The sequence below is a fragment of the Podarcis filfolensis genome (genome assembly GCF_964270895.1).
Source record: "Podarcis filfolensis genome assembly, chromosome: 15".
Classification (NCBI taxonomy): Eukaryota; Metazoa; Chordata; class Lepidosauria; order Squamata; family Lacertidae; genus Podarcis; species Podarcis filfolensis.
The window spans coordinates 15,481,056-15,504,668 of NC_139618.1; the positions used below are offsets into that span (position 1 = coordinate 15,481,056).

The window sequence follows — 23,613 nt, forward strand, 5'->3', positions numbered from 1 at the left end:
GGGGCCCTGGGATATTAAGGTGCCTTGCGGAGAAAACTCAAACCATTGAAAACGGCAGGAAATTAATGTTATGAATTTGAGGTGGGGGTCAGTCTGGATGATGCCCTGACTTCCTTCCTGTTCTTAGGGACCTGTATCTCTGGGGGACATGGTGTGAGAGCAAGCTTGCCAAACCAATATTTTTTGTTTGGTCAGTGGTTGTGGCTGACTAGTTAAGCACAATGAATAGCACAACCAGAGATGTTGATGTGTGATGTGGCCCAAATGGGTGGGACTCCCCACCTGCTAGGTAGGAGAGCAAGAACAACAGAAGTCCGTTTGAGCTGAGCTGGAAGCTGGCTGGAAGCCAGAGACACAGAGACCAGCTTGCTCTGTTCTGGATCCAAAGCGGAAATTATTGGAAAAACAAGATCTGTTGTGGGGTTAATGCTGTGAGCCCCTGCAGCCTAGGTTCAGGTTCTATATGTGTAAATAAAACTTCAATCTCTGCTGACCTTCAGAGGAAACTGAACTCTGGATGAGTGCCTGGAACCCCTGAAGTCTCTCACTGCTCAGAGATTTGGGTGGCATGTAACAATATAAATAAAGGCCAAATCTTGCCGTTTCACCATGAGGTGGGACAACTCCGTCAGCCTGTTTATAGCAGGGCCAAAACTGGTTGGGTGGGACTCAGCACCATCTGACTGGACAGCAAATAGCTCAGCCTCCTGAAGGAAGCCAGACCACCTGTCCATCCCAGGAGTCCATACACAACAACAACCCATACAAATTACCAAAGTCACTCTGCACATGCACAGATAACCCATACCAGCAAGAGGGCTTCATCACCCAGGAACCTTTGCTCAAGCTAAGCCTCTGACCGGGGCAGGAATTGTAGGACAAGAGAGCAAAATGGCAGAGCCTAGGGCAGAGCCATCAGCTGGTAAGACTGAGGGCAAGCAGAGCTTTCGCACCTGGTGCCGAGGACTGGGCAGGACGGGAGAAGCGGCAGGGCCTGGGGAAAGTAAGGTGTCTGCAGGGCTAGAGAGCAGGGTGGTGCCGGTGGTCCCGAAGAGGGTCTCTGATGCAAAACAGGGCTGGTCCTGATAGTTCAGGGACATCTGAGCTGGCAGCGGCCGAGGGCTGGAAAAGAAATCTGGGCAGGGGATGAGAAAGAAAGGTCAGAGCAGGCCAGGCAAATGGCTGCACCAAACATGCCATATTTTGCAACGTGATGAAACCACGCCAATTCCAACAAATGACATTTTAATGTATTTGCATGGAGAGGCTCAATTCATGGAGACAAATTCCTGGAGGAGAGGGCTACTAGGGCTACTAGCCACAAGGTCTGTGTGTTGCCTCCACAGCTGGAGGCAGGAAATGCTGCTGAACACCAGTTGCTGGACACCATAGGAGGGGAAAGTGCTTTTGTGCTCAGATCTTGCTTATGGGTTTCCCAAAGGCATCTATGCCATCTCCATGTCCCCTGGAAACCTTTCAGGCAGGAGGGGGACAAATATCAAGGAAGGCCATGATGTTTATTCTTAAGCCGTGATGATGATCAATTTTCTTTTTTTTTTTTTTTAAATCGTTAACAAAAAAAAAAGTGCAAACATAACGAAAAGAAAGAAAAGAAAGCATCAGAAGACTAAACCATAAAGTGTCACAGCCTGAATGGACAGAAATACAAGGATTCAGCACAGCACCAAAGGGATACTAAAGGATTAACTCATACAAAGATTCCCCCTGCAGTTAATACAGATTTATAAAAATAAAGGGATTATCGTCCTGTGAGTTTCACCATTACTGAGAATAAAGATTCTATATAGTCTTAATTGAGCCAGATATTTGCATATACAAATAGTGCTGAACAATCATGTGCCTCAATATTTGTATAATAAATAAAATCATGCCATATTATTTTTAAAATGTCATATGAGCTCTTCCCTTTAGATACTTTTTATGAGATGCACAATTTTTTCTCTCTTAACTAAATGAATGGGGCGGGGGGGGGGCTTCCAAAGAAAGAAAACCAGAGATTTAATTCACCCCCTCCAACCTGCCAGACTCCTTGCTGCATGTAAAGGAACAGGTGAATTTTGTGTAAATTAAGGACAACCAGGGAGTTTCCTTAGGGTACCCCAGTGTTAGCCCAAAGTTTTGGGTGGGGGAAACTGTGCTCCTGCTTGCGCCAGCCCTGCGAGGGGGGCCTCCTCCTGTTGCTGCCACCCATGCTGCCTTCATCCTCTCACCTGGCCAACTACCAGTTTGGACCGGCTGTATTTTCAAGCAGCAGCAGCAGGAGTGTCTGCAGTTGTGAAACACGAGCATTTTTGCTGCATGGGCAGGCAAGCCCATGTCAGGGCCGCCCACGGGTCACTCAAACCGCACCCGACACCTTCCGGGGCCCTGACCGCAGCAGGGCGGGGGGCACGGCGTTGCCACATTTGCAAGTCGAACCACCCCAAACATGCAATGCAATCGCCTTCTGCCTTGCACGAGAGCCTGAGGCTGCAGAGGTCAGGGGTCAGCTCCAGCAGGATTCAGTGTTCAAGGATGATGGGAGTTGGAGTCCAACTGCATCTCTAGAGGGCCACAGGTTCATCATCCCTGATCTAGCCCAATCTCACAGCATCCCTCTGGGGTGTCGGGGAGAGAAAGAACTTTCTTGTCACTTGCAGGGGGCTGGACTGCATAATCCTTTGTGCCCCTTCCAACTCTACAATTCTATTCTGCTATTCTGTTAGCAATGTCAGAGAATTCTCCTGGAAACACAAAGAGGAGTGAAAATTGCTGCAATCTGAAAATTTGTCTGAGGTCAGGAAGAGAAACCATGCAATATTGTAAAAGCAGTATTCACTATTGTTGATTCTTTTCCCCCCAGTGCACAAATGTAAAGTAAATCAGTAATGTCGTTTTCTGCATTGTTATGACGCCGTTCCATGGAAATTAATCATGCTAATTTCAACCCCTGCAGATAGGGAAACAAATTAATGTAGGTTTTAGCAAAAGCTGAATTGCAGTGGAATGCAAACAGTGCTGGTTGTGATTAACACGCTATGGGACAGAAATCACTGCCTCCAGACAGGGGGACATGGTACTTGATCTTTGAAGGAGAGTTGCAGGGGATTGACATAAGAATGTATGAATATCCCTGCTGATTCAGGCCAATGGACCACCTAGTCCAGCCTCCTGTTCTCACAGTGGTCCCCAGAAGCAGGACCTGAGCACAAGGGTTCTAGCAATTGGTACTCAGAAGCATTGATGCCTCAAACTGGGCAGGCAGAGCATAGCCATCCTGGCCAGTAACCATCAATAGCCCTCACCTCCATGAATTTGTCTAATCCCCTTTCAAAGCCATCTAGCTTGGGAGCTAACATCGCCTCCTGTGGCAGGGAGTTCCACAGTTTAACTCTGCTCTGCATGGAAAATTATTTTCTTCTATCCGTTCTGAATCTTCCAACGTTCAGCTTCATCGCTTGTCCTTAAGTTCTAGAGAGAAAAACTTCTCTCTCTCTTTTTTCTCCCTGCCGTGCATAATTTTGTAAACTTCTATCGTGTTGTCTCTTACAGTGGTACCTCGGGTTGAGAACTTAATTTGTTCCGGAGGTCCATTCTTAACCTGAAACTGTTCTTAACCTGAAGCACCACTTTAACTAATGGGGCCTCCCGCTGCCGCCGCACGATTTCTGTTCTCATTCTGAAGCAAAGTTCTTAACCCGAGGTACTATTTCTGGGTTAGCGGAGTCTGTAACCTGAAGCGTCTGTAACCAGAGGTACCATTGTACTCACCTTTTCTCTAAGCTAAAACGTCCCAAACGTGGCAACCTTTCCTCATGATCATTCTGGAAGCCCTTTTATCAACATTTTCCAACTCTGCTGTGTACTTTTTGAGGTGAAGCAACCAGAACCAGAACACACACTATTCCAGATGTGGTCACAGGGGTCTTCTTCTGTTTGCGAAGCAGGTGCTCTGTGCCACTGAGTGAGGCCTCTTCCCCATGAATTCAGGCAGGCAGCTTGGCTTCATTGGGGCGGGGGTATGAATTGAGCTATATCCTTCCCCAGCTAGTGATGGGGAGGCCATGAGTTCAGGTCACATCCTAGCACCAAGTTACCTAATTTGTACTTTCTGAACCAGCTGCCTTTTGAAATGTGCACACCTTTGAATTCTGCAATGCAGGTCTCCAACCAACATTTTTTTAAAAAAAATGCTTCAAAAGTGTAAATTAGGGGAAAGCATGCTCAAAAGCGCTTACATTCATTGAAGTAATGCATGCAAAATGCATTAGGGAATGTTTGCAAGATTGTGCATATCTTGGAGAAATCAGAAAATAATTGAAACTGCCAATATAGTGCAACTGCATTTGAAATACTGCGGATGGTTCTGCTCCCCTCCCCTCAAAAAAATAAATTTATATTGTAGAGCTGGAAAAAACTTCAGGGATGGGCCACTAAAATAGTCAAGGGGGTGGAGCAGCCCCCTTGCAATATTCGGGACTTTTCAATTTAGAGAAATGGCAAGTGAGAGGCAACATGGTGGAAGTTTGTAAAATTATTCCTGGCATGGAGAAAGTGGATACAGGAGAGTTTTTCTCCCCCTCTCAAACATAAAATAATAAAAATATAATCTTTTGAAAGACTTTTTTTTAAAAAAAAAAAAGATAGGTGTGCAAGAGCCCTGAGTCAGCTTTGAAATGTTTGAGCCCCTCAGTTGGTGGGTGCGGTTTCTCCCTCCCAGGTCTCCCTCCCTGCCCTCTTGCGCTCGCTTTGCGTGCAGCCTGTGGCTAACCACATCCCGTGGCCTTCCCGAATCCGAGCCCCGTGACCCTGCCGTGCCCCCCTCTCCCTTCCTGCCCCTGCGCCGCAACCCTCTCGCTTCCTCAGAGTCAGACGACCCCCAAACTGCTGCGGCGGCACTTTCAGGGCTCCTGCGAAGGGACACACATCCAACACGGGCTTGTTTTCTTCCTCATTCCAGAGTGGAAAGTTCGCAAACCGCAACCCCACATCAACTCCTCTGTGGCGGTTTTTTCCACCGCCTTTGCTTGGGCTCCTTGACCCATTTCAAGTCCTGACCTTTAAACGCAAAGCCGCCCATTTAAAACCCTTTTGGGGGTTTTTAGCCACTTGCCAACAATTGATCGCACCTGCACGAGTAAAAACTAATTGCCCCTTATTTTGTCATTTATCGGTTTCGCACAATTTACACGCTGCTTGATTGTGAAAAAAAGAGAATTTTTAAATCTCATAACGGTTTTCAAAAAGGAAAAAACAATAATATTATCCCTAAGAAAAATGGGCGGTGGTAATTTTGGGCTTTCAAAAAGTTGAAATAACAATAGACTAAAAACTAAGGCTTGCATCAACTTTCTAAACATCTGTGGAGGCTTGCCTGGAAAAAAAAAATTCCCCACAGGCATCAGAACGAGTCTTGTGAGGGTACCTGCCTGATATCACTAAGCAGGGAGTTCTAAAGTGTAGGAACTTAACTGATTTATTGACACAGTCCTTTGCACAGTTCCTTGCTGGGCCTCCTAGCACAGGCCTGCAGCAAAGGTTGCAGGCCAATGTTAGGTGGCCTACCAAAGGGAGACAAAGGGAATGGAGGATGGAATTGCTAAGCTTCCTGCATTGCAGGGGGTGGACTAGATGAGCCTCGAGGTCCCTTTCAGCTCTACACTTCTATGATGGCAGCTGATTTGCCTTTAAGCGGGCAGTGCAGTCAGTCCCTCGTGCCCGGGTACAAAGGCAAATGCAAAGTGCCGCGGAAGTGCGGTGAAGTGAACCCAAGACTAGGAAAATGAGAGAAACTGAAACTGACTGATTTGTCTGTTCCTGCTCCCAGCCCCTCCAAAAATAACTCCCCTCCATAACACACAATATGCCCTCCTAAACACACACACACACACTCAGGCATCCTGGGCCAAGCCATTTCCCCTTTTTGTCACCCCATCAAACAGACACCCTCCCCCCCAACACACCTCCCCTCCAGCACATTTACTACAGCCCTCATTGCTTCATGCAAACACAACACCGCCTATGCGGTTTTCTCTTCCACCCCCCCCTACACCAAAATATCCACATATATAACTTCTCTCTTCCTTTCCACTGCAACTTCCCCTTTGCATGTAAACACCAGATCGTCAGCATTTGCCTTTTTTCAAAGAGCTGTAGTAGCACACATAAATAAGTCGCCACGCTCTCCCGTTTCTGCCGATTGCTTCCTTGCACAACAGCCCTGCAAGGTGGGTTCGCATTCTGCGATTCTCTGAGCCTACGGAATGTGCCTAGTTCCACGTTTGCAAGCAGGAAATGTAGCTTGAGCCCTCACATGCCACCATAAGAAAGCCCAGCGGGTGTGAAAATGCCTTTCATCTCACATTCGTCCCTTAGGAACGCATTAAGCTTCCTGCATCCCCACCCCAAGTCAGACCATTGGGGGTCCATCTAGCTCAGTATTTCCTGCACTGGCTGGCAGCGGCGCTCTCAGATTTCAAGCAGGGCTCTTTGCCTGGGTGTCTGTGGGATTCTTTTCCCCCAGTGGGGATTCAAAGGGAAAGTGAAAGCTGGGAGCAGGCTGCTTTCTCCTCCAGAAATGGGGTGACCTTGGGGGCCAATCACTGCCTCTCAGCCCAACCTACCTCACAGGGTTGTCGTGGGGATTAAATGGGAGAAGAGAACTATGTGTGCCACTTCCAGTTCCTTGGAAGGACAAACGATGGGATAGAAACGCAATAAAGAAACAATAAATACAGGCCAAACCTGCAGAGGACTTTGCTATTGATTTTAGCTCATGCGCCCCGGGAGGGACAGAATGTACCGTATTTTTCCCCCTATAGGACACACTTTTTCCCCTCCAAAAATGAAGGGGAAATCTGTGTGCGTCCTATGGGGCGAATACAGGCTTTCGCTGAAGCTTGGAGAGCGAGAGGGGTCGGTGCGCACCGACCCCTCTCGCTCTCCAGGCTTCAGGAAGCTATCAGCAAGCCTGGGGAGCCCGCGGGAGTTCCCGCAGGGCTCCCTAGGCTGCGGATAGCAGCCTGCCGCCCGGCGCGCAGAGTGCCCTGAAGCAGAGCGCCCTGCGCGCCGGGCAGACATCGGCCAGCCCCACAAGCTCGGGGGACAGCGGGGAGGCGCAGTGCCGCCATCCCGCTGTTCCCCGACCTGGTTTTGGGGGGGGAAATAAAGGGGGGGAAATTTCCTTTATCCCCCCCAAAAAAAATTAGGTGCGTCCTATGAGACGGAGCGTCCTATGGGACGAAAAATATGGTAAGTAATATGCACTGGTTTGGGGGGTCAGTCTGGATGATGCCCTGAGTCCCTCTCAATTCTTGGGGTCCTGGACCCAGTGAGGGTTGGAATCTAGCAGAGGAGATTGCTGAACTGGTCTCTCGGTAAGACAGTGACCTTGGCTGGCCTCTTCAGTGTCCCCATCAGCATCCCAAAAGAATGAGCTCTGTTGCAAGAGCTACCACTAAGTGATGGGACCCTGCAGGCGAATGGGTGGGCCTTTCCTTCACTCCCTCACCTAGTTGCTAGGTAGAAAGAGCAATAGCTAGTAAGATGTGTGTGAGCTGAGCTGAAAGCAGCCTGGAAGCTGGAGACACAGAGACCTGCATGCTCTGTGCTGGATCTAAAGCTGTGACTAACGGAGAAGCAAGATCTGTTGGGGTGTTGATACTGTGAGCCCCTCCATCCTGTGCTCAGGTTGTACGGATGTGCAAATAAAACCATATATCCTAAAGACACCACAGTCTCCTCTGACCTTCATCCCAGTGAAACCAAGCCTATGTAAGCAGCTGGATTCTCTCAGCACTCAGAAATTGGTGTGGCCAAAAATTGGTGTACCCTGGAGCCAAAAAAACAAAACCACCAGAAATTGGTGTGGCATTTAGCAGTATTTTAAAATACTCTTATAAGTCACCACAATACTAATTCTAACAGTAGGTGACTAAGAAATTAATGGATTGATTAAATAATAAGCCTCATCTTTAGTCCCATGCCACATACAAATAAGCAAAACGAGAGAACTTTGACTATCATGAAAAGAGCAGAGATTTCATGGCACCGCAACTTCCAAGCTGGATTGCGCCATGCCCCAAATTACAGCTCAGGCAGCTGCCTCTCAAGTTTCCATTCCGATCACGAGTTTGAATCCTCTTCTTGCATCAGCCAAGATGTTAAAAGAGAGACTAAAGCAACCTCTTCGCTTTATAAAATGTGTGTGGTGGGGGATGCACACGTTAAGATTAAGCCACAGAAGGCCCTGCCCTACCCCGATTTGCAAAAAGCAGGAATGCAAAATCGTCACCAGGTTATATTAACACCGAGAGGGGGGCAACTGGGAACTGGCACAGAAGCAAGGCAACTCACAATCTGTGGTAGCACCCCAACTCTGGAATGTGCCCCCTCCTCAAAACCACATGTGTCCTGCCAACGTTACAATCTTTTTGGCACCAGGTTAAAGCCTCCCAATTTGCCCAGCCAGGGCGAAAGTGATTTTAGCTGGAATTCTTATGTTAAGAATGTGAAGAGAGCCTGCTGGATCAGGCCAATCCAGTGTCCTGTTCTTATAGTGGCTGACCAGATGTCTCAGTGGGAAGCAGGATTCGAGCAAAAGGGAACCCTCGTATTCAGAGACAAGGCTGCTTCTGACCGTGAAGGCAGAGCATAGCCAGCGCGGATACTAGCCTTCAATAGCCCTCTCCTCCTCCATGAATTTGTCCAATCCTCTTTTAAAGCCCTCCAAGTTGCTGGCCATCACTGCCTCCTGTGGGAGGGAGTTCCATAGTTTAACTCTGCGCTGAATGAAGAAGGGTTTTCTTTTGTCTGTCCTGAATCTCCCAATGCTCAGCTTCATTGGACATCCAGGAAGAGAGAGGAAGGAAAACTTTACTCCTATCTCCATGACATGCATAATTTTATAAACTTCTATTGTGTCACAGTGTAGTGCAGTGGTTAGAGTGTTGGACTAGGACCTAGGAGTTCAGGGTTAAAATCCCCGCTCAGCCATGAAATTCACTGGGTGGCCTTGTGGGGGGTGTAGCTGTCGCTCTCTTTTCTCAGCCAAACCTACCTCACAAGATTGTTGCGGGGATAAACTGAGGCTGAGAATAATGTCTACCACCTTGAACTCCTTGGAGAAAAAGGTGGGATAGAAATTCAGTAAGTAAATGCAGTAAACAAACATATGCCTTTTCTCGAAACTAAAACGTCCCCGACATGCAAGAATAAGGAATAAAATGTGATGTTAACATATTCACCAGGAAATTCTGCCAGACCCACACAGCAGAAATCAGGTGACTGCCAGGTACATAGAAGAGCTTGGCAAGCCCTGGTTGGCACCTGTGGCCCTCTAGATTTTGTGGGGAGACCCCCCAAACTCCCACCGGGGCCAGCATGGCCAGTGGTTAGAGATGATGGGTGTTGGACTCCAGTAGCATCTGGAGCAGTGACCCCCAAACCTCCTTGGACCTGGAGCATATCTGGTAATCTAAGAGGCTGTTGTGGGTACCAAACACACACATGTGCCCATTTTACAGAAGAAAAACTGACAGCGGTCAGAATTACTCCCAAATCAGACAAAACTCAACTGAAATGAAACATAGACAAGAGAAGCGGGCAACTCTACCTGACAACACCCCCGCCCCAAAGCTTTGACCCCCCCCAAAGCATGCTGGGAGGGACACAGCTCTCAGAAAGTGTGGCCGGCTTTCCAACTGCCCTCAGCTCCTGAGCCTTTCACAGCGGCCTCCTGGGCAACAACCAGGAGAGAACGCTTTTCAAGGAGCAGAGCTGGAGCCGACCGTAGCGCTAGGTAAAATGGAGCAGGTCATTCCGGCAAGAATGCTGGGCAATGGTGGCATGGGCAGGGCCCATCCTGCCTTTAAGCCAGCAGCAAAGTCTCTCAGGCCTTTGCCAGGCTGACCCAAAGCAACGGATTCAAGTGGCCAGGAGATTCCAGCTAAACATACGGAAGAGTTTTCTGTCAATAAGAGCTATGTAACCGTGGAGCGTTCCTTCACTGGAGATTTTTAAGCAGAGGCTGGATGGCCATCGGTCAGGGATTCTTGAGCTGTGATTTTTCCAATAATTCTCCCTTCCAACTCCACCTTTCTCTGATTCCCACTGCCAGCCCCTCTGGGATTCAGTGAGGGAGGGTGTCCAGAGAGTAGGGGGCTGTCTGCAAGCAAGATTAGGCAGCTCCCCACCACCTTACCCACCCCCTGCCCCCCACCCCAGTCTCCTACCTGCAGAAGGGGTCCACCCGCGGTCGGTTACCATCCCTAGGGTGGTCTGCCACGGACCTGCCATGGGGACTTCTACATATGGCTCAGGTTCCTTCTCCAGCCTCGGTTCCTCATTCACTCTGCCCTTTGATTGACAGGCAGGAGCCCAGGAAGCCTCTGGCTGGCTGGGGACAGAGGTGGTGACCTTACCCCCAAGCCCATTGCAACAGCCCTCCGTGGGGCTGGCCCAAGTGCCTTGCTTGGACTTCCCTCCACCCACCCAAGCCACGCAAGCTCCCAGAGCATCTGGAGGCAGGATGGAGGCGTTTTCAGCCTTCCACAAGAATGTGAGAAGAGCCTTCTGGATCAGGCCAGTGGCCCATCTAGTCCAGCATCCTGTTCTCACAGTGGCCAACCAGATGCCTGTGGGATATTAGCAGGCAGGATTCGAGCACAAGAGCCCTCTCCCCTCCTTCCGTTCCAGCAAATGGCATTCGGGAGCATTACAGCCTCTGGCCAGTATAAACAAAAATGGCTATCAATAGCCCTCTTCTCCAATTAACTCTTAAAGCCATCCACGTTAGCAGCCATCACTGCCTCCTGCAAGAGCAGGTTGCATAGTTTAACTCTGATCTGCATAAAAAAGAACTTTTTTCTGTCTGTCCTGAATTTTCCATCCTTCAGCTTCATTGCTTGTCCACAAATTCTAGTGTTAGGAGAGAGGCAGGGGAAAAAAATCTCTATCCACTTTCTCTATGCCACGCATAATTTTATAAACTTCAGATCCTCTTAGTGTCCCTATTTTCCAGGGACAGTCTCGAATTTACAGAAGCTGTCCCGGTTTTTGATTTGATACTGGAATGTCCCGCTTTTCCTAAGGACATCCCTATTTTTATCAGAGGGTACAGAGTTATGCGACCCCCGAGCCAAGGGGATAAGCAACTATACAACCATGAGAAGACTCCTGAAGGCAGTTTTTAAATGTATTATGCTTTATTATGTTTTTTTTATATGTTGGAAGCCACCTAGAGTGGCAGGGGTAACCTAGTGTGATGGGCTGGGTATAAATAATAAAATTATTATCGTTATCAAATAGGATGTCCCTGTTTTCATTGGATAAATGTTGGAGGGTGTAAAACTTCTATCCTGTGGCCTCTTAATTCACCTCTTAACTCTTGTTTTCTCTAAACTGAAATGTCCCAAACACTTTTCCACACCTTTTTCAACTCTAATTTTGGAGGGGATGCGAACCGAACTTTGCAAAGGAGTCCGGCACTTCAGGTCTGGAACAAGAAAAGACCAAGAAGGAAAGGATACTTGTCAGGGAGGCGGGGGCTATGATCCCTGAAATCCAAGCTGCATAGGTTTCCTGCAAAGCCCAGTGGATCACAGCACCTTGCTTTAACCAGAGGGTCTCTAAGGAAATTAAGGCAGCTGGAAAGCTGGGCATCTTGCCAGCATTTAGAGGTGAGGGAGAAATTCAGTTTTGTTTGCATTTTCCTGATAAACGACCAGAACTTCTCAAACTAGCCAGCAAACTGGATGGCAGCTATCTTTTGAAATTCACACATCTCTGAATTTTGCAGCCCATTACTGCAGATTTTTTTTAAAAAAGATTTTTTTTAAGGGGGAGCAGGGAGACTGGTGCAAAAGACTGAGGACTCATCACACACACAATTTTTTATTACATATTATCTTTACCAATATTTATATTCTGCCTTTTCCCCAGACTGGGACTCAGGGTGGCTTACTATAAAAATACAAACAGCTAAAAACATTGGGGAGGGGGTAATTAAAAAGTAATTAAACTAGCTGATTTATTTAATAACGTTTATACAACAATAACCCTCAAAGCAATTTAGAAAAAGGTAAAAGGATAAAATCAAGAAAAATTTCACAGCAATAATTTCAAGCAAACGGAAAGTTAAAATACTGAAACAGATTAAAATGCACACCAACTTTCTATGCATCTGGGCAGGTGCCAAAAAGAGTACAGCAAAGGTACCTCCTTGATATCAATAGGCAGGGAGTTCCAAAGTGTAGTTGCTGCCAAGTGGCGGGATCAAGAGAATGGCCTCCTCCCTAGATCTCACACCCTGGGAAGGTTTGTATTCTTTCAGACAGCCTGGTATAGGGTGCACGCACACACACACACACACACACACACACACACACACTTGGCTGATCCCAACCAAATCATGAAGCTTACTGTGTGATAATATAATATAATAATAATAATAATAATAATAATAATAATAATAATAATTTATAACCCCCCCATCTGGCTGAGTTTCCCAAGCCACTCTGAGCTGCTTCCAATAGAGTGTTAAAAACAATACAGCATTAAATATTAAAAACTTCGGCCAGCCATTTGCTCTCAGCCTAACCTACCTCACAGGGTTGTTGTGAAGGAGGAGAACTATGGAGGAAAGGTGTGGTATAAATACAATAGATAAATAAACTCAACCCTTCTTCTTCAGGTCCTCAGCCCTCTGTTGCTCGACAGCCCCAGCTGCCCCTCTTTCCCCTTTCTTGGATCAAAAGTTTCCCTTCCTCTCTTGTCTCGCCCCCAGTGTGGTTTCACATTCCTGTAACCCAAACTCTATTTTGGGAACTGCTGCAAGACGTAGGCACTCGATTCTCATTCAATATATTGTCCGTCCCATTTTTGCCCCCTCTGCCAGTCTGGCTTACACACACACACACACACACACACACACACACACACACACTCCTCAGAGCTTCTCAACGCTTCTCCATCCCTGCTTTAGTCAAACCTCTGTTGTTTAAAACCATCCTTTTAAAAACCTGGCTTTTCTTTTGCTCTCCGCCCAGACTTCATGTAAATCCAGGACTGTGACGCGGCACTACATATCCTGCAACTGGAGCTGTGTGACGACAGCCTTACATTTCTATGTATATAGGAAGGAAAAATCTGCCCCTCCCAATGGTCCCCAAACCAGTATCTGTTATTCCTTGGGAGTACAGAATGATGCATTTTGTTATCAAATACGGTACAGAGATATTCTCAGTATTGGCTCTCCGTTTGTGGAATGCCTTCCACAAACAGCTAGTGCTGACCCTGGTGGGTTTTAGGAGCCACTCAAAGACATTTTTATTCTGCTAGGCTTCGGACTAAATGGGTTGAGAATTGAGCCATGTGTCCTCGTTGGTATGTTGTATGTGATGAGGGGTTATTTGGTTTCAGGTAATCCTTTTATGCTTTGTGTTTGTTTTTAGATGCCCTGAGGTTATTTTAATGAAGTGTGGGCTAGAAACCACTCTAAATAAATAGCAAAATGGTGCATGTTTCCTGTTAGAAAAATTAAAAGAAAAAGAGAGAGAGGAAACCATTCGTGCCTCCACTACAACCCACCTCAGAACAGAAATGGACCCTTCTAGAATATTTGAGGGATCACTAATGCATGGTTCGTCGCTAATTCTCAGCCATGATAACATCCAGAGAGGCTGGCTTCTGAGTCAGGGCAAACCAACCCCAAATTTTTCGTATAACACTATGAAGTCCTTTTTTGTCTTCTCTCTGCTAAAAATCCCTAAATGTTGTAACTTTTCCTCATAAGGAAGCTGCTCCATCCCCTTGATCGTTTTGGTGGCCCTTATCTGAACACTTTCCAGCTCTAAAACATCCTTTTTTGAGGTGAGGCCAACAGAGCAGTACGCAGGCTTTCATCGCTGAGTATTTTTGTATAACGGCATCATGATATTAGTGTAATTGACTGGTGTAATTGACTAGCAAGCAGACTGACCACACTTTTATGATTTCAAAAACTAAAAAGAAAAGAGGACAGACCTGAAGTTTGATCCCAGTATGGTGGTACCTCGGGTTACAGATGCTTCAGGTTACAGACGCTTCAGGTTACAGACTCCGCTAACCCAGAAATAGTACCTCGGGTTCAGAACTTTGCTTCAGGATAAGAACAGAAATTGTGTGGCAGTGGCAGCGGGAGGCCCCATTAGCTAAAGTGGTACCTCAGGTTAAGAACAGTTTCAGGTTAAGAACGGACCTTTGGAACAAGTTAAGTTCTTAACCCAAGGTATCACTGTATTGCAGAGACTCCTGTTTTTGATGCTAACTCCTAATATTGCAACCAGGGCTTTTTTTTTCAAGCTGGAACTCACCAGAACTCACTTCCGGCACCTCTCAGGTGGGTGCCATTGCCATTGTTAGAGAACAAGGGAGGCTATTATGGCGAGTTCCAGCACCTCTTTTTCTAGAAAAACAGCCCTGGTTGCAACCCACAACTCAGCATCAAACAACAGACCTACGAACATGAGAAGAGCCTGCTGGATGAGGCCAATGGCATCCTCTTATCACAGTGGCCAACCACCCTGGCGATCAATGGGGTGACAGATGTCGCAGCCAGATCGCCCTCACATCCGCAGTGGCCAACCAGAAGCCCCAATGGGAAACCTGCAAGCAGGATTCAAGCACAAGAGCAGCATTCTCCCCTCCTGCAGTTTCCGTCACAGCTCGTAGCCACCAATAGCCCTCTCCTCCATGAATTAGTCTAATCTGCTTTTAAAGCCATCCAAGTTTGCAGCCATCACTGCCAAACTTTCCTCTCTCCACCTTCTCCATGTGCCAGGCGTCATTTTAAACACTTCCACCTCTAATTCACCTTTTCTCTAAACTAAAAAGAAGTGTGTCGGTCTTGCGCTGCTCAGGGGCCCAGTGTGTAGTGGCTCCAAAGCTGACCTCTGTTTTAATCCTGCTTTCAAATAACCGCAGAATTGCAACCTTAGAAGTGCTCAAGGGGTCCCAGTGTGGAAGCAACCGGTTCCCCCCAAAGTCGCTCCAATTTCCCATACCTCCCTTCCCCCGTGAAGGTGACCCCCACCACCACTCATTGCATTAATTTCTGACCTTAGAAACAAAGCTGGCTCCTACCAGATATCTCCATGAAATCGTCGAGGGTCGGCTGCAGTGGCGCCAGGTCTGGTTGGATCATGTCTGCATTGCCAATGTAGGCTATAGGCAAAAGAGAAGAGAGAGGAATCAGCACATCACCAAGCTTTTCTCTTTCCTAAAAAGCGTCGACGTGGTGTTGCGGTTAGAGCGATGGACTAGGACCCGGGAGACCAGGGTTCAAATCCCCACTCGGCCATGAGCTATGAATACCATCGTGAGCTCTTTGGAGAAAAAGGTGTGATAGGGATGTAATCAATAAATAAATCAACACACATTCTACATATCTGGGCAGGCTTGCCTAAACAAAAATGTTTTTAGCAGGCATCGAAAAGATTACAGTGAAGGCAGCTGCCTGATATCATGAGGCAGGGGACTTCCGGGTTGGCGCCTCCAGACAATGGCGGAATTCCTCTGATCGGGAGGAATTTGCTGCGTGGAAATTAGGGTCTGGCCGCCACGGCGAAGGCGGGGACCCATAAAAATCACAGGCGGGAGAAGCCTGTGAACGTGGGATTCGGCTGGCATCTTTTGCGCCTCCCCTACTCGCGGGGAAACCCGGTTTCGGGGATCCGGAGCGACGTGGGGTGAGTGGCGCGGTGCTTTGAATCGACTGCTTTTTTCATGGAGTGAAGCTGCATTGCTGTTGCTGGAGAGCGCTGACTTTTTCCTGTGGACAATTTGATCTTGAAACAACTACCCGTGAGTAGAAAGGAAAATTGGATTTTTAAACGTCTTAATTTGGCACCGAAACGGGGAGGTTTTAAACAGGAAGTCCACCTCCCCCTTTTGTAAATAGACTGAAGCAAAGAGGCTGCAAGCTAAAGTCTTGGAAAATCTTCTGTAAAGAATTAAACCTCCATCAGCTAAAATTGTTAAACCCCCCTTGGAAGCAGGAGAAGAGGGGGAAAATTTTAGATCGCCTAAGCCTGCAGGAGAGAGAGTGAAGAAAGATAAATTACCACCGTTTTGAACCTGGAAACGGGCTGCCAGTATGATTGACGTTTTGGGAAAGTTCATTGACTGTGAATAGAACGTATGTTGACAGATAGTTAAACAAGAGAAATATATTGTTTCCATTGTTTCCCTCTGCACTTAAAAAGGAGCAAAAGTAACTGAAAATTGAAACTAATTTTGTTGCTGGATCTGCGTTTAAAAGGACTGATACAAATAGAAATTGTTTCCTCTAGAGGGAGCCTTTGAAACTGTTACAGGAGTGGAACTGGGGAATTTTCCAGCTGCAGAGATAAAAGACCGTGAGAATCAGTGATTGACCTTGGACTGGTAAAAATGTCGACACAAGAAGCCTTAGTGATTGCATTTTGCAAGATAAGTGCTTCATTGGAACAGCTTCATAAGAAGACGGATGTGATGACTATTAAAATTGATAATCTGGGACAAAAAATGACTGATTTGGGACAAAAAGTGAACATCTATACAGAAACTACTCAGGAATTGATTCAGGAACCTACTTTGACATGGCAAGTTGTGGAGAAGACGAGGGAGAAAGTTGTTGTTGAACCTCAAGTAATACAAGTGGAGAGAGTCCCAGCCTTACAGAGGCAATTTGACGAATATAAGTTGTTGCCTTCTATGACTGAATTTAGAGAAAGTCTACTTTGAGGATTGGAGCCCCGTTTGGATTGGAGAAGGAAAGTTGGACAGATCCCCTTATGCAGGGATGTTCTGGCTTTTGGGACCTGGATTTAGGTCAGGAGGAGATTGGAGTTGTGGGGGCCTTCAGTTTTGGAGGGATTTTGAAACACGTCCTGAAATATCTTTTGGACTTTAGTTTTGACTACGGAGAATGGGCTGACCTGTCGAGAAGGAATAAAGACATTGTTAGGTTGGAGCTTCCCCGAGATCTACTCCTCAGCGCCAAAGGAAGGAAATTAAGAACAAGATCAGCAGAAGAGAAAGTAAAATGTATGTATAAATATAAAGAAGATCTGCAGAAGGGACAAGGAAAAGAGTTAAGAGCCTCGGACGGAAGATCACCAGGTTGATGGACCATATGGAATTGATAGAAAGGACTGGCAGAATCCGAGACCAGGGAGAAGAGACGGTGGAAGAAGATTGGAAAAAAGTTTAAAATTTATTTATAGAAATATTGTAAAATTAATGAGTGTTAGAAAAACGTTGGAATGAAATTACATGCCTTTAGTAGAAATGTTATAAGGAGTTAAGTATAAATAAGTTTTATGGTATTACAGGTAAGATAAGGTTAAAATAAATTAAGATAATTATATGACAGAAAACAGAGAAAGATGGAAAGGATTTGCTGAAATAATTAATAACTAGAATACAAAAAAGGGAGGCGTGAGGAGGTCGATGAAACAAGTAAATGAAAGACAAAGATATGGAAATATTAGATTTTTTTTAAATTGTTTTTGCTTTTGTTTTTGTTTTGATGTATTTTTTTGTTTTTTTATGTATTGTAATGTATTGATTTGTTTTGTTTAATCTTTCTCTTTTTTTTCTTTCTGTAATCTTTAAACTTTTAATAAATATTATTTTTTTTAAAAAAAAAAGATATCATGAGGCAGGGAGTTCCAAAGTGCAGGTGCTTACAGATCCAGATTGGCTGTTACATGGCACCTGTAAGAGGGCCATTTCCACAGATCGAAGCGGTCAGTAGGTGCATGTGCAGACCCTCCAAGTGTCCCTATTTTCCAGGGACAGTCCAAGATGTGCAGAAGCCGCCCTGGTTTCTGATTTGATCCTGGAATGTCCCGCTTTCCCATCGGGCATCCCTATTTTCATCAGAGAAATATTGGAGGGTATAGTAGGATGTCCCTATTTTCATAGGAGAAATGTTGGAGGGTATGAAGCTATGCAAGCCAAAGAAATAAGTAACTGTACAACCTTTAGAAGACATCTGAAGGCAGCCCTGTACAGGGAAGTTTTTTAATATTTGATGATTTCTTATGTTTTTATATATGTTGGAAGCCTCCCAGAGTGGCTGGTGTAACCCAGTCAGATGGGCAGGATGATAATAATAATAATAATAATAATAATAATAATAATAATAATAATAATGGAATAGGATGTCCCTTTTTTCATTGGAGAAATGTTGGAGGGTATGACATATGAACTAAGGTGATCTCACTGATAAACTGGTCCCAACCTGTTAAGGGCTCTATATACTAATATTACGGTATAGGAGTATATACTAATAGTATATACTAATATACTATAGTATATTACTAATAATATAATATGATTATATATAGTAATAGGGACACGGGTGGCACTGTGGTGTAAACCGCTGAGCCTTGGGCTTGCCAATCGCAAGGTTGGTGGTTCGAATCCCCGCAACAGGGTGAGCTCCCATTGTTCAGTCCCAGCTCCTGCCAACCTAGCAGTTTGATAGCACATCAAAGTGCAAGTAGATAAATAGGTACTGCTCTGGCAGGAAGGTAAGCGGCGTTTCCGTGCACTGCTCTGGTTTCGCCAGAAGCGGCTTAGTCATGCTGGCCACATGACCCGGAAAAACTGTCTGCGGACAAACGCTGGCTCCCTCAGCCAGTAAAGCGAGATGAGCGCCGCAACCCCAGAGTCGTTCGCGACTGGACTTAACTGTCAGGGGTCCTTTACCTTTACCTTTATACTAATAGTAACACCTTGAACCTGGCCCAGTAGCAAATCAACAACCAGGGCAGGTCTCTGAGCACAGGTGTGATGTGGTGACAAGGCCTCGCTCCCACCAGCAATTGTGCTGCAGCATTCTGCGCTTGTGGGTTCCAGCACACAATTACCTTCTTCCGGTGACAACTGAGGGGGGCAGCTGGCCTGCGTCATGGTGAAGAGGGTGTCGGAGATGTCCGAGATGAAGCTGTCCAGATCGAAGAGCTGCCTCCCATCGGCCTCCTTCTCCTCGTCCCGCAGTAGCATCGGGACCACGTTGGAGAAGAGGTGGTCGCACCAGTTTTCCGGAGACTTCCAAGGTTCATCCTGAAGAGGAGAGGCAAGCAGGTCTGGGAGGGATCCACCCAGGACCATTCCCCACCCCCAAATGGGGACCAGGAGGACCCTCGTTCCCCATCCAGCAAGCCTGACTGGTTAGGGTCCCTGCGTCGCAGGGGGTTGGACTAGATGACCCTTGGGTCCCTTCCAATTCTGCCATGCTTCTTAACTCACTAATTTGTGGCTGGCGGTTTCCTCTTCCCGGCTGAACCTGCGGAGCTGCAAGGGAAACACAGGCGACAAAACGATTGAAACATTTTTTACAAATGAATAAAACCAACGCTAATCTAAAAACCAGAATAAAACGCACATTAACGTTCTGAGTGTCTAGGCAGGTTTGTATAAGCAAAAATGTTTCAGCAGGCGCCCAAAAGTGTGTAGGGAAGATGCCGTCCTGATATCAACAGGCAGAAAGTGAGATCCATTAGAATCCCAGTCTGCAATAAAGGAATCACCATTCCCTGCGCCTCGGAGGAAACGGCAGAATGCCGAAGCACTGCAGTTAAAGAATTTAAAGTGGATTGGTGACCTTTTCCTTCAAAATGGTAGGATGGGCTTCATATGGCAGCACCAACATTTCCTTCATTTGGTGCAGATATTTTATTTTATTTCGTGAACTCGACTTTTAATTGTTCCCCAAGAAATGAAGGGGAGGAAAAACAAAAACCGAGACTGTTAAGTTGTGGGTGAACATATCAGATGACACAGCGATTCTTCAAACACCTCTTGTTTATTCACAGGCCAGAACAGAACTGAACTGAAGGGTTCAGCCAGCCTGCTTACATAGAGCTCCACTACAACGTAACAGTAACCATTTTCTGTAACTATCCAATCACTGAATGTCACTTTCAGTCCCTTATTTGCATATGAGGACCTGAGAGAAAACTATCTACAGTATCCCCCTGCTGGCCCAGGGTGAAAACTTCAGTACATAACAGAGACATTCCAGGATCAAATCAGAAACTGGGACAGTTTTCGTAATTCCGGGGGTGGAGATACACTTTGTGCTTTATAATGTTAGGAAAGGGTTAAGAAAATGTTTCAAAATGTAATGGTCATATTACCATATTTTTTTGTGTATAACACACACACACACACACCCGTGTATAACGTGCCCCCTATTTTGGGGGACTCCAAAATAAGAAAATGGGGGGAGATTGCCCAGGGTTGTTGAGCTTTTTTTAGCGGAGGATGGCCAAAAATCGCTCATCCGCCTGACCTACACTGCCACTCACATATGTCGCAAAAGCCGCCAATCACCCACCCAATTGCCACAGCGTCAGCCAATCAACACCAGCCCTTGCCGCAGCCACCAGTAACACGAACAATAGCCCCTGACAATCTATGGCTTGCGGGAGCAACAACCAATCCCACATCCCCCCTAGCCACTATCTGTGTATAAGTCGACCCCCAATTTTTAACATAATTTTTTTATTAAAAAAGCTTGTCTTATACACGGAAAAGTACGGTACGTTTCGTTTTAGAATGTTAATAATGCGTTATTAAAACTTGACAGCAGAGGGCTCTGCAGAGCTATACTACTAGCTATCTAAAACCTGGTCAACCTTGTGGAAACAAAACGAAAGAGAAACTAAATGGGACTCAGGTTTTAGAATGACATTTCTAATAACGTTTTAAAGGGGACTGTAGATCTAGCCTGGGTTTGTCCCTGGAAAATAGGGACACTTGGAGGGCAATAGCCACTAACAGCCGTATCATACTATCACTGGCTCTTGTGGGAGGGAGTTCCACCGTTTAACTATACGCTGCATGAAGAAGGACTTTCTTTATGTGTCCTGAATCTCCCAATAAAGTTGAGGTTGGGGGAAAGAAACCTGACCCTTTTCTTGTAGTAGATCCGCCACTTGTGATACTCCTTCATCACCACCTCAATGCGTCGCTTCCAATAGTTCCCTTCCAGCACGACAGCCTAAGAAGGAAAAGGAGAAATGGAGGAGAGGGAGGAGGAGAGGAGGGGAGAGAAATGGTTAAGTGCTTGAGACACAGCTGATACTGAGGGGGGGGGCAAGTTGGGAGCTTGTCTGGGCCTCAAGAGGGTCTCTAGTGCCCTCACAGCATTCAATTGGCACAGATTGTCCAGGAAGAACAGACACAGAGACATGGCCTGAAATAATTTTCCGTGTCTGACCTCATCCAAACCCTGGAGACTTTGCCTAGGACCCCCACTCCCATACAGATATATTTGAAGTTTTATAATTATGAGGAAAGGTAACATTTATAGACAGAAGATAAGCAAGAGAAAAGATACCAAACAAAGAAATAAGCAAACAAAAAAGCATTACGCAGAGGCAATGAAATATGAGTACAGCAGAATATTTTTCAGGTTTAATAAGTACTTTGGTTTCTGAACATTTTGGAAGTCGAATGGACTTCCGGAACGGATTCCATTCGACTTCCGAGGTACAACTGTACCTTTATTACATATCTTTAGGCACCAGGTGAAAACATTGCTCTGTAAACCAGGCCTTTGGATGTGCTTGCGTCAGGGAGGGTTATTGGTTTGTTTGTTTCTATTATATATTTTGTGTTCTCGCTTTGCATTTTTATGTTGTGAACTGCCCTGTGATCTTTGGATAAAAGGTCTTAGGCAAATTTAATAAATAATTTTTAAAAATCAATATAATCAGAATATAATATAATAAAACTAAAGAGCATGAATGTGTTGCCATTTATTGATTGTATTTTCATGCAACCCATTAGCTGGGGGACTATCCATTTATATGTGTCGGTAAACGTATGGAAATCAAACCATACACACCCATCCACCTCACACACAGTTTTCACCACAGAGATGGAAATGTGTTTGGGATCCTCACCTCTGGCTTCCGGTGCTCATCTGCCTCTGAGCCATCCAGGGGGGTGACGAATCCACAGACAGGACTCTTCCGCCGTTCCACATCTGTGGCAGAGGAAGACTTCAGAGCACGGGTCCCGATCCTGCTCCTCCATCACCAACCCCTCCTCCTCCTCCATGCAGGGACTCTCCAACCCTTCCCCACCCAGCAAAAATACAGCCAGACTTCTGTTGAAGCTCAAGATCCCTTAATAGAACCATAGAATTGCAGAGGTGGCAGTGACCCCAGGGAACATCTAGGCCAACCCCCTACAATGCAGGAACCACAGCTAAAGAATCCCTGACAGATGGCCATCCAACCTCTGTTTAAAAACCTCAAACGAATGAGAGTCCACCACATTCTGAAAGAGTCTATTCCACAGTCTAACCCGATGTTTAATCAGAATCTTTTTTCTTGTCATTTTGGCCCTTGTTTATTTAAAAGATGGCCCATGAAGTAAAAAAGGGGAAACTGCAGAAGCCCATTTTTCAGTTCTGAGTGCAAGTTAAGCTCCTTTTAGCTTGGGTTGCAATGCAGACCCAGAACCTCCAAATTGGCCATCAGCTTCCTGTGGGTGAATCCAGTCCCCCCCCCTCCACTCTTCCCCAGGCCCAGAACTTACACTGGATGTACCAGGCTCTCCAAATGGCATTGTTGAGGCGTATCTTGTCCCGGCAAAGCAGCCGCAGCCCCTTGAAATTCTTCCATTTGGGGGACACCAGTTTCTCACTAAAACGTCAAGCAGCAGAATATGAATGAGGGGGTGGAGATACATGCAAAAGGTGAACATAAACGGATGCTGTCAGATTTGGGGGATTTCGGGTTAAATTATAGAAATGCCTCAAATGTTTAAGGGGCTTCTAGATGACCTGTCACATGACTTTATTCTCTTTGCAGGGAGGCTAGATGGTGCCTGCTGCTTCTTGAGCATTTGATTAAAGTTGATTAAAGTTTGATTAAAGTTTGCTTGAAGTGCAACTGCTGTGGCTTCATCCAAGGGGCATCCAAGGGGCTTCAACCGGGAGCATCTCACTCCACACCCTGCCCTTGGGCCTTTGAGCTAAGCTAAGTTTGAGGGGTCAGTTTGGATGATGCCCTGAGTCCCTTCTAATTCTTCGAGTCCAGTGAGGGATAGAACCCAATAGAAGAGGCTGTTGAACGAGTCAGACAAGTTTCTTTGTAAGACAGTGACCTTGGCTGGCCACTTCAGTGTCCCCATCAACATCCCAAAAGAATGAGCTCGGTTGCAAGAGCTATCACTAAGTGCAGACCCTCCGTGTCCCTATTTTCCAGGGACAGCCCCAGATCTACAGAAGCTGTCACAGTTTCTGATTTGATCCTGGAATGTCCTGCTTTTCCTTAGGATGTCCCTACAGTGGTACCTCAGGTTAAGAACTTAATTCGTTCTGGAGGTCTGTTCTTAACATGAAACTGTTCTTAACCTGAAGCACCACTTTAACTAATGGGGCCTCCTGCTGCTGCCGCGCCGCCGGAGCACGATTTCTGTTCTCATCCTGAAGCAAAGTTCTTAACCCGAGGTACTATTTCTGGGTAAGCGGAGTCTGTAACCTGAAGCGTATGTAACCCGAGGTACCACTGTATTTTCATCGGAGAAATGTTGGAGGGTATGGAGTTATGCAACCCCCAAGCCAAG

General features: G+C 46.2%; 1 protein-coding gene across 1 annotated transcript in view; it reads right to left on the bottom strand.

The window, feature by feature from the left end:
* MLXIPL (MLX interacting protein like) overlaps positions 1-23,613 on the bottom strand; it is a 45,495-nt gene that overhangs the window by 11,627 nt on the left and 10,255 nt on the right. The window contains exons 2-8 of the mRNA XM_083588167.1: positions 22,582-22,688; positions 21,942-22,024; positions 20,945-21,034; positions 19,279-19,323; positions 18,897-19,092; positions 15,121-15,201; positions 954-1,135 (exon numbers count right to left, since the gene is read on the bottom strand). Of these exons, the coding sequence (XP_083444293.1) occupies positions 954-1,135; positions 15,121-15,201; positions 18,897-19,092; positions 19,279-19,323; positions 20,945-21,034; positions 21,942-22,024; positions 22,582-22,688 (784 nt within the window). The remainder of the gene's footprint in view (positions 1-953; positions 1,136-15,120; positions 15,202-18,896; positions 19,093-19,278; positions 19,324-20,944; positions 21,035-21,941; positions 22,025-22,581; positions 22,689-23,613) is intronic.